The sequence below is a fragment of the Perissodus microlepis genome, chromosome 7 (assembly GCF_051167445.1).
Source record: "Perissodus microlepis isolate ML-2025 ecotype Zambia chromosome 7, ASM5116744v1, whole genome shotgun sequence".
NCBI lineage: Eukaryota > Metazoa > Chordata > Actinopteri > Cichliformes > Cichlidae > Perissodus > Perissodus microlepis.
In genome coordinates, this window is record NC_140467.1 from 43,994,843 (window position 1) to 44,005,914 (window position 11,072).

General features: G+C 39.0%; 1 protein-coding gene across 1 annotated transcript in view; it reads right to left on the bottom strand.

Annotated features, from left to right (window-relative positions):
- The window catches only part of fubp3 (far upstream element (FUSE) binding protein 3), a 29,694-nt gene extending 19,804 nt beyond the window's left edge, over positions 1–9,890 (bottom strand). The window contains exon 1 of the mRNA XM_084935293.1: positions 9,766–9,890. Coding sequence (XP_084791419.1) covers positions 9,766–9,861 — 96 coding nt within the window. The 5' untranslated portion in view covers positions 9,862–9,890. The remainder of the gene's footprint in view (positions 1–9,765) is intronic.
- Between the last annotated feature and the right edge of the window lie 1,182 nt (positions 9,891–11,072).

Genomic DNA, 11,072 nt, shown 5'->3' on the forward strand with positions numbered 1-11,072 from the left:
TTGCAATGATCGACATTTAAATCTTCTTGTGAGCACCGGCTGCATCTTCCATTCCCCCATTATATCTGCAACCTCTCCTTCCATACAAAAGTATTGGATTACAGGAAATTACACTGAATTGACATATGCGCCTGACTGGAATTTCTTCCCCGATATGAAAATATAGTGATGGAAATTAGAGTTTCCCATCACCTTCAGGGACAATTATCCACTTCATGAAGTGAGAGGCCTGCAATGGAAATAAGGAGGCATAAAGGGAAGCAGGTGTGGGGTTGTTTTTTCCATGGTGATGTGGCATTTAAGTACATGTGTAACAACACAAACACACATTTCTGTATTAGAAATTGAAATGTGAAATGCACATCTTTTCGTCTCAGCTGATTTTTTTCCCGCATGGAGAGAGGCTGAGCTTTTCGAAAACCATCTCTACAAAGTCCTAACTTTGTATTTTAGTAACTTTCACTGTGAGAAATCATTTTAAAAGTAAACGAGACAAAGCAGAGATCTTCATTAACCTAAATGTAGTTTCAAATAAAAGCAGAAATTCTTCCCTTATGTAGAAGCATCCCAACTGCAATGATGTCCCATGTGGAAGACTGCTAACTGGTTGATAAGTGGGCCAAAATAGGGAAGGGAGTGACAGCGGAGTTACCAGGAACAGGAGCCATGCAAAACCTATAACCAAGAGTGTACCACACATCGGTCGCACCACGTATTTTTGACACTGCCCCTTTCTGACATCAGACGCTGTCTGCAGGTTGATGAGCAGTCTGAAGCTGTCCACAGACCTCCACCACTGAACTACAATTTCCCAATCAGGCACTCAACACACTCACTTTTTGCTTACGTAGAGTGGGGTGATGTCAAGCATTGGCATAGGGCTGCACGATTTTGCATAAAATGAGAATCACGATTTTTTTGCTTAGAATTGAGATCACGATTCTCTCACGATTTTCTTTTCCAGTATAAATATTTATTGCACTTATTAACTGCACATCAACTTCGTAACAGTTGAGACTGAACATAAAAACAATAAATAAACATAAAAACAACAAATGTCTCACGTTTTGTCGTTGCCGCAAAATGTTGTACTGCTTGAAATTCCGTCTCCACCGTTGCTCGACACTGCGTGTATAGAGCAGGTAGTGCAACAATAGAAAAATAGTTGCGGGACGGCACTGTGTAGCGTTTGTCTAGGGTGTTGATCATTTTCCTAAATCCCTCGTTTTGCAGTGTTGATGGGAGCCATATCTTTGGTCAGGTGATAAGTAATAGCCTCCGTAATTTCTTTGTGCCTGCGGGAGTTCGACGGGTATAGGGAAGCGCTGTATAAGGTTCCCGTTATTGATGTTTGGGTGGTTGACCGGGATGGATTTTCTCCAGTCACTTTCTCGTCATCCCTGACGTGCTCTCCGTTGTTTTTTCCCTGCCAATTTTAGCAGCCAGCTCCTGTATCACGTGGTATAAGGCTCCGCCCTTGTCATTTGCTGAGCAGGACGAGTGAGCGCTTGTTTTCATGCAGATTACGTCCCGGATCAAAATGCGGTACAATCGTTGTCTTTTTTTTTTTTTTTTTTTAAATCGTTGTCATTTGGAAATGAGATCGCACAAAAGTATGAATTGAGATCGCGATTTTCTAACGATTAATCGCGCAGCCCTACATTGGCATATTGAATTATGGCTGTTGCTTTGGGCATGCTAAAATTTAATTTTTGAATAACTGGGGCTAGCATTAGCCAGCCAGATCGGATCATTCAAGTACTCTACAGCCACTGTTAGCCAATAAACACACGTTATGCAAATATCCAGAGAGAACAACGCGGTTGCCTGTACAGTTTAAATTTGTGACAAGCTGACCAATGTGGCAACTAATACATCTGCTGTATATGAATAAAGTAACTAAAAAATGGCTAGCTTGGCTAAGGCTAACTTCTAACTGAAGCTTGTCTAGCCACCCTCATGGTTACTGTTGCTGATGTTTGAGGAAGCTGGTGCCATCTAGGGCTGGGCGATATGGCCTAAAATTCATATCTCGATATTCTTTAGCTGGATGGCGATATATACGATATATATCTCGATATTTTTTAAAGCCATAAAGAAAGAACAAAAAGAGAGTTCTTAGTCAAAGCTCGGTCCCAGACCTCACATAGGCACTTTTATTAACATACAGCGCAAATGTACATGAAAAAAATTACTCAGAAATAAATTATCAGCATTTATTAAATAATAATTCTCCATAAATAAAATAAAACAGTGTTGTTTTTGTGCATAACAAAACGCTCACAATTGTGCAGTCAAAATGTAAACTAAAAGACGCTGAGCATAATAACAAAGACAGACAGATTTTGCAGCTGCTCTGTTCCCAAGTTCTACTGCGTGACTGACAGCCTGGAGTTTGAAATCCGCTTCGTAACCGTTTCTCTTAACAGGTGCCATTTGTGGTCCTTATACGCACACAATGCGGTAATATTACGTTGAAGAACAGTATGCATTACGCTGCGAGGCTCCAGACTACGGTAACCATAATGCTCCAACAATCAAGCAGTGCGGCTTCGTAGCTTACCAAAGCATTTTTGACAGATTGCTGAGCGCCGTGTACCACATAAAAGCGGTTCGCGGTCAGTAAGCACAACCAGAACTCACACATAAGGCACACTGTTGATTTTTGAGAAAATGAAAGGATTTTAGTGTAAGGTTATAGTCCGAAAAATACGGTATACGAGTTTTGTAAGGTAGTTTGTTTCGGGGCAGGAGACTGGGAGAAGAGAGAACTTTAAGAAATTAATATAGCCACTGCAGTGACCATCAAAACGATGAAAAAAATATTGCCGTAAACAGTTTATTTTGCGACACCACAAAACAAACGATAGCGTAAAATGAAACGATAGACGTTTTTATATCGTCATCCGATATATATCGTTATATTGAACAGCCCTATATGGCGTTAACGTCATTTTAACGAGTGTAACGCTGCAGCACTAAAATAGCAATCTCCAAATGTTTTCTTTTTACCAACCAGCTCCTCTTTGATAGCTGCCGTGTCCATCTTGTCATTACCTGCAGGTGATACGATGGGGGGGGAGTAACGCAGCGTAGAGACAAAAGAGGCAAACTTGCAGCTCCACGAGTATAATTATAATGTAACATAGACTATATTGATATAAATGATATCGTCACATCTCTTATCTCGTATAAAAATATATCGATAGATTTAAAAACTCGATATATCACCTAGTCCTTGTGCCATCATCATAGCGGCACTAGCAGACTGCTAAATAACTACATAATTCAAAAAATTTAATATTTATCCAGCATAAATTAAGGCAATTTAAACACCAGCAATTGCCACATGCTGCATTTATACAGGAGCTGACTCAAACCTTATTGTAAAAGTAGAAAAGCTTCAAGTTTATCATCTTGTCCACATCAGTCTATATGCATTTGCTCGAATTTGCTCTCAACACTGCGGATACTCTCAGTTAAGCTACTGTTCCCCTGCTGCTCTGTACTGCCTGACCCCCCCCCCGTTAACCTGCAGCTGTGGGTCAGGAGAGCAAACTAGTGCAAGTTAAATAATGTTAGGAGGGGAAAAAAAAGAAAGAAAAAGATTTAACTGTGGGCAGAGGTGTAGATTAATTTATCATTTGCCCCCCCTTTCTGACTTTTGGACTCCCTGACATTGAACAAATGTAGAAATCTACATCTATGATGCAACAGGTTGACAGGCATGCCATCTCATGGATGGTGGCTCACTGAAGGGTACACACTTCATATTCATCAGCAGAAAGCCTTCTGTGTCCAGTGAGGCCACAAGGCAAACAGCACTGCAGCCTGGCCTGTCCTCCGGGTTTCACTTCTTGAATGCAACCTTTGCAGAGCAGCTATGCAAAACAAGAAAAACTGCTACTGTCAGTCAGGTTTCATACTTTAATAAAAAACAAATGTGTTAAATGTCAAATACTTATTTAGGGATTAAAATGGCTTAACAACACTGAGATAATGGGAAATAGGGGGTTATTGCAGAGGTGAATTAGACTAGCAATTTAATGTGATTTGTTGTTGTTATGGCTCAAGACCATTTAATAAAAGCAGAAAATAGGAAATGTACTGCTGAGCCATTTCGGCTCCAAGATTTAAATGTCAGTCACTTTCAGCAGCTGCTCCCAAGCAGGGACAAACAGGTACTAGCTTTAGCTGCATCAGAGGGAACTTAAATGACACAATAGAGTAAGAAAAAACACAAAACAAGCCGTACAACACTAATGCCACATCAATGTCACATGATGCACAAAAAAACAAAACAGAAAACGATGGGATGACTTCTCTTTTCTGTCGAGTATGTGGTGCCACTTAAGGGAACTAGTGTAGCGAGTCAAATCTGCAATTTAGGACCAGCCACAAACAAAATGTGGCAGAGACTAACAGATTATTGGTGCTTCATTCAACTGTTTATGGCTCTCTGCAATTAATCACACAGTCAAATCTTTTCTTTCATATCTGTTAAGCTACATGTACACGGTCTACTTCTGGATTCTAACAGAAAGATGGCAATAATTTAGTCTGTGGTTTCAAAATAGTGGTCCTATGCTAATAGTTAAATATTCCCTGTATTTTTGAGGAGCTGTGTGAAACTTAAGTGTTTTAAATGTGCCTGAAATATGGGTTACTTTGTGGCATGTACATTGTAGCAAACAGAGGATCAGATTAGTGTAGCTTAGCACATGGCCTTAGTTGCTTGGTTATATTCCAGTATATTGAGAAACTGGTGACATACATCCACCTTTAAAACAAACACCAAAACATCAAAATAGTGCTAACTGGTGCAGTTACACACAGTTTTCAACATTTTACTCAGTTCCACTGGGTTATTTGCAACTTTCGTTCACAGAAACCTAGAGGGACATTGGCTGCATTGCTGGTGGTGTTGTAACATTTTCAAACCGGTAACTCTTGTTGTACATTAAAGAAATCTTACTACGGTACAAGAAATCTCTGTTTCTTTGTGTGCCAGTGACTCTAACTGTGCCAAGCTTGGTGTTGAGCAACTACGCTTGATACAGGTATGTCTTAAGCTGAAGGTTTTTATTTACAGATTATCTTATGACATCAACAAATTGCCTAGCAACCACCTGGCAATAAACTAAAATGGCCTATGTTTTTCCATTCATATACCTGTAACACCTTTAATTTAAAATAAATAAAATAAAATTACATAATTTCTTTTATGACAACATTTTCATATTCACAAAAATTCAATTATGAATAATATACGAAAGCAGGAATTAGGGCTGTGCGATATGACCAAAATCTCATCTCCCGATATAAGACATTTATCGTCCTGACTAGGGCTGGGCCATATCATACCGTTCACGGTAATACCGGTGTAATGTTGGGCAATGATAAGAAAATGAAATATCGCGATAGAATATGTGTAAAACGCGCATACACAGTGCCTTTGTTTACATACGCACATGGCTGCGACGCAGAATGAGAAGAGCGAAAGTGGATCGTTAAATGAAACGGATGAACCAGAATTGGTTTGTAAAAATGCTGCAACTTCAGTGGTGTGGGACTGGTTTGGCTTTCGTCCGTCAGATACACAACAAAGCACTATTTTTGGTAGCGCATGCTAGCGGGCCATTGTTATTACCGTGTTTTTTGGTAAATACGGCACACTTGAAATCAATCCTTTGATTTTTCTGAAAATCGACAGTGCCCCTTATAATCCCGTGTGCCTTATATATGAATTCTGGTTGCGTTTACTGACCTCGAAACGATTTTATGTCGTACACGGCGCTCGAAAATCTGTCAAATGTTTCAGTACGACTTTGCTAAGCTACGAAGCTGCACCGTTTGATGGATTGTCGGAGCATTACGGCTATCGTAGGCAGGAGCCTCGCGGAGTGAAATGTACTCTGCTTCAACATAATATTACCGTATTGTGTGTGTATAACCTCTTTTTAAGTTTTGTGGATATTATACATGGTTATGCTGAGGATATGTTGGCCAATTTCCACTGGAAATGCCTTTTGGTTAAACTGTCAGCAAGGATTTGCATTTGCACTGCAAATTTTTTATATACCTTTAATGCACTTAAAAAGCTGCTTGTGTAAGTGCAAAATACATTGATTTTTTTTGCACTTATAAAGTTGAGGAGTTGTAAAGTATTTTGTCTAGTGTCAATTATATCGTTATCGCAAATTTTCAAATGTATATCGTGATAGATATTTTTGGTCATATCGCCCTGCTCTAGTCCTGACAACGAGATCTATCTATCTATCTATCTATAACAAAAATTTTACATTTTCTGTAAATTCTGTGAATCTTGGGCAACTCGACTTGAGTGAAGTGTTAATGTATGTATGGGCATCGTGTACCTGGAGTTGAGTGTTATATAAGTAAAAACGGCCGCAATTTTCTTTGTGAGTATTTATTACACGGCGTGTTCTAAGGTCTATTTTTTAGCACTTGACGGCTCTTTTTAGCATCTCATCCGTAAACACTCTGCATACTATTTCACGTGATTCCATTTATTTTGAAAAATGTCAACCGGATCTTCAGCTTTATTTTCCACATAAACCTTTCACAATAAACAACCGGATGGCGGAGTCACGCGATGGCTTTACCGTCATTGTTGCTAACGACAATGCATAAAAACAGTCGCTTGTCTGTCCGTAGTGTGGTTATATTAAATATAAGATAAAGAGAGAACTTTAAGAAATTCTACAGTGACCATCAAAACGATGAAAAAATATTTTGCGACACCACGAAACAAACGATAGCGTAAAATGAAATTATAGACGTTTTCATATCGTCATCCGATATTTATCGTTATATTGAACAGCCCTAGCAGGAATTATACTTTACATGTCCACAAGTCCACTAGTGACGTAAATTTCATCAATGTACTGTTAGCGCGAGGGCCCCTGTAGATGTCTGTGGGCCAGCCGGTTGCTTTTGCCCGTGTGAACTTGCACGCAGAGAATTTACGTTACAATGCACCAACTACGCAGGCTCCCCAGGTGGCGGAGTTTAAGCGTATGTCAAAGTATAACAGGAATGATTATTCTGCCATCGGGTCCCCAGCTGTCCATGTCTGCAACTGAGTATAATCTAGGCTTAAGATGCCATAAAGTTGCCGAGCAACGATGTAGCAACGGGATAAAAAAAAATACTAATTTTTTAATCCTTTATGCACCTACACCACCTTAAGGAAACGATCCTATTGTTTTAGTTTCAGGACAACATCTCTTTTCTATCCACAAAAGCTAAATTATACATGATATAACATTGCCCTGTTGCTGATAACCCACTTAGCAAAGGTCTAAAATGGCCCATTACTTGTATGCATGCATCTATAACACCTTATAGAAGCATTTTAATTGTATTTTCACAGCCAACAGCATGAATTGGCAAAACAATATACCAGCATGTGGACATACTAAAAGCTACTTTTAGCTACTTCCTTTTTACAAGGGGGCTCCACAGTGGGTAGCTCCATACGTTTCATCTGGCAGATTTTCTCTTTGTTTTTGTTTTTATATTGCCCTTCCAGAGACAAAACCTTGGGATCAGCACAAGGATTTCTCACTTGTGAGGTGACTGTTCAGACCACTACGCTACAAAGCCACTCAAAGGTGTACAAGTAACAATAGTACATTTAACCAAGTAGTATTGTTAATGTTGACTACGGCAACGACCCTGGTTGACTGGCCACATGCAAGCCCAAGTCCACAGGCAACGAAAGTTGAATGAACAATGGAAATACAAGGAAAACCTTCACAACGGAAATGTTTTTCAGGGAGACAATAATGTGACAAAGCAGCTGCAGAAGTGACAAGCTAACAGTAAATGACTAACAGCATAGTTGTACTAACAGCATTATAAAAACCATGCAATCAAAATGCACATTACTTTGCATCTTTTCCCCACAACACCAATAAATCCTCTGTTTCTTTAAGCGTATTTAGTTTGTTTTAGTTTCTGCTGCTGTTCCGTCACATTAACGTCTCCCCAAAAGCACTTCGTAGTGCTCTAGTCAACTTCTGTAACACACATCAAACTTTAGTTATGTACACACTGGAAGCGATTTGCAGTGATGTGGTGACCAGAGACTATAGAATGTGAATGACATAAGATTTGATGAAGCAACTATGGGCAAAATAACTGCGGGCAAGGGGGGAATGGGCGCGACCTGAGATCAACTTCCAGATGAGTAACTGAAGCAACCGACGTATGACCTGGTAGTGGGTCACCTAGGCACCAGAGCCTGGAATGTCTACAACTGACCAGCCATCAGCTTCAAAGCAATGTGCAACGAGTGAATAGCTTTCGGTGTCTATGCAGCTTTAAAAAGGGGTAATCCAGGTTCATCTGATTTGTGTTGTATGTGGTGTCTACATGTACTCAAGCTTAAAGTACTTTTAAATTTTATTTTATTTTTTATAAATGTAAAGGATAATGCAAAATTCTGAGAGGAAAGCCAACAAAGTTTGTATACCTTAAATTGTGTGTGTATAGTCACCCCCCCCCCCCCCCAAAGAACTGATTATAATGTGAAAACAATCATACTGTGAGACAGTGAAATACATTCAGTATGTTTTTGCTCATGTCGGCTCCAAACTAGATTAAATTGACCTATATTAGTATATTTTGAGAAAAAAATGCATTGGGCTGCTGTGGAAGTATTTGAGTACACAACTTTAGTGGTTAAGATATTCAGGTGGGGTTTATAATTCACGGGGGTTGGAGGGGGGCACAGTAGTAGCCATAGAGTAAAGTCCAGTTTGCACACTACAAGTGTTTTTAGTTAAGCCTGCAGCAAAGAGCGAGCTCCATGTGATCAACTTATTGATAGCTTGCTCCAGTGACCATGTCTGCAACGGTCACAAAAAGACACCGGACAGCATCTCTGACGAAACTGCATTTTATTTTAATTATTATTTTTCAAGGAGCAGTGGAAAAATCCAGTGTACATAACAGGAGTAGTGGAGGGGGGCTTATTTCAACAGATGACGTTACGTTACATGGCCTAACTCCAACGCTGCGTGCGAGGACACACTGCCACAAACGCTAGCTAGCTAACACGAGCTGTAGTAACTTGCTCGCTAGTGTTTTTATGTCCAACACACGCCACACGTTTCACATGGAAGAGTTAATAAAATACAAGCGTAACAAACGAGGTAGTTTAATCGTTGGCGATGCATTCAGTTACTCACTAAGCTTTGATGATGCCTCTTTAAAGCTGTCTCACTGAAGCTAACTTAACATTGTAATCTAACAAGTTAGCCCGTAGAGAGAATTTAGCCGTATTGGGCTTCAAGTCTTGACTAAATGTTAGCTTCAGTCACGTGGTGTCGAGCTGCAGGGTATTCAACTTGTGTTAGTCAGCTAGCAAGCCAAGCTAACTGCAACTTCTGAGAGTTGACAACAGGTTGCAGTGGACTCACTTAACTTCCTAAAGTAGCACAAACTTCGACACCTCAATAAGCCGTCGTGTCTTGTGACAAACATATCTTTATGGGTCGTTTTCACCGCGTTGACGCTGAATAAAAGCGTTTTCTGCTCTCTATAAACTCTAATCTGTCCGCTCAGCTATGCCGTCTCAGCTATTTAATGTTAGCTTGCCAGCTCGCAGTGTGCAAAAGGGGTGTTTATAGTTTAGGATCTGGGATGCCCCAACCAAAGTCTCGGTCTGCTCCGCCCGCAAACACGTTGTCTACGGTGCGAAAGCGTCTCTCTCGTGTTCGCTGAAGAGCATTTTACCTGTCGGACCCGGCGTATCGTGTCTGCGAAGTCATCTTTCGTTCCGGGCTGAGCCGCCGAGGCCTGTCCCTGAACCAGCTCCGCCATCATCATCATCCGCCTCGGCAGCTGAGAGCCGCACTTAAAAAAAAAAAGCACACGTGCCAAACCAAAGCACCGCGAGCCAGATGATCTCGCGAGTTGACCGTAGAACACATGGCATGTAGGACATAGGTAAGAAAAACACAGTCATTACAACTATAGAGGAAAATCTTACTGCACACATTAATGATATTATATATTTGAAAGATCATATGTACTTAGTCAAAAAATTATTTTGTGTATTTCTTTATTCAGTCGAATTCTCTCTATATATCCGTATATATATATATATATATATATATATATATATATATATATATATATATATATATACGGATATATGTGTGTATATATATATATATATATATATATATATATATATATACACACACATATATCTTACTCAGAGGTCAGTGTTATATCTGTGGCAGCTTGTTTCTGCCACTAAAATAAACAAACAAAAATAACTATTCATAAGTCAAACTTTCAAGAATTTCTGACTTATTTTGAGATAATTACCTAAAATTTGGCTGCTTATTTTTCAGTGGTGGAAACAAACTTAAAACGGATATCATAAATTTGGTTGGCTAATATCAAAGACCAAAACTGTGAAAATCCAAAATAAATAAATAAATGAAATTAGGAAAAAATGAACAGCAAAGGAAAATAGTGTAATTTAATAAATTAATGAGAAAAATGTAATTAAAAGTAGGATATGACAAATGATATTTTTAAAATCAGTGCATTTAATGGTATTTATTGAGACGCTATCGCTCATCTATGTCTATTTCTTTATTTGTCTGTGGCACTCTGAGAGTTTTGGTCTTTCACTGCTTATCAGCTTCAAACACAAATGTATTCATATTATACGTATACAAATCAGAGAAAGAGAGACATTTTTCATGTCAGCGAAAATTTGGACACTTTCTTACTTACTAAAAGGATAAACATAAACATAAACATATATGAATGTACATATACACATATATGGATAAACATATATGTCAATTATTGGCAGCTTATTCTTATGCCAGTAGACTAAGAAAGGCAAAATAAATGCATACCTTTAAAAGCAAAAAATACCTTTTTGAAAACAAAACAGGTCTAAGTAAAACATCAACTTTTAATTACACATAATTATACATAATGAACTTTATTTTTGGATTTAATGATGGTCCACACATTACGTGTTTGAGCTGAAAATGCAAAGCCTTAACATACAGTTT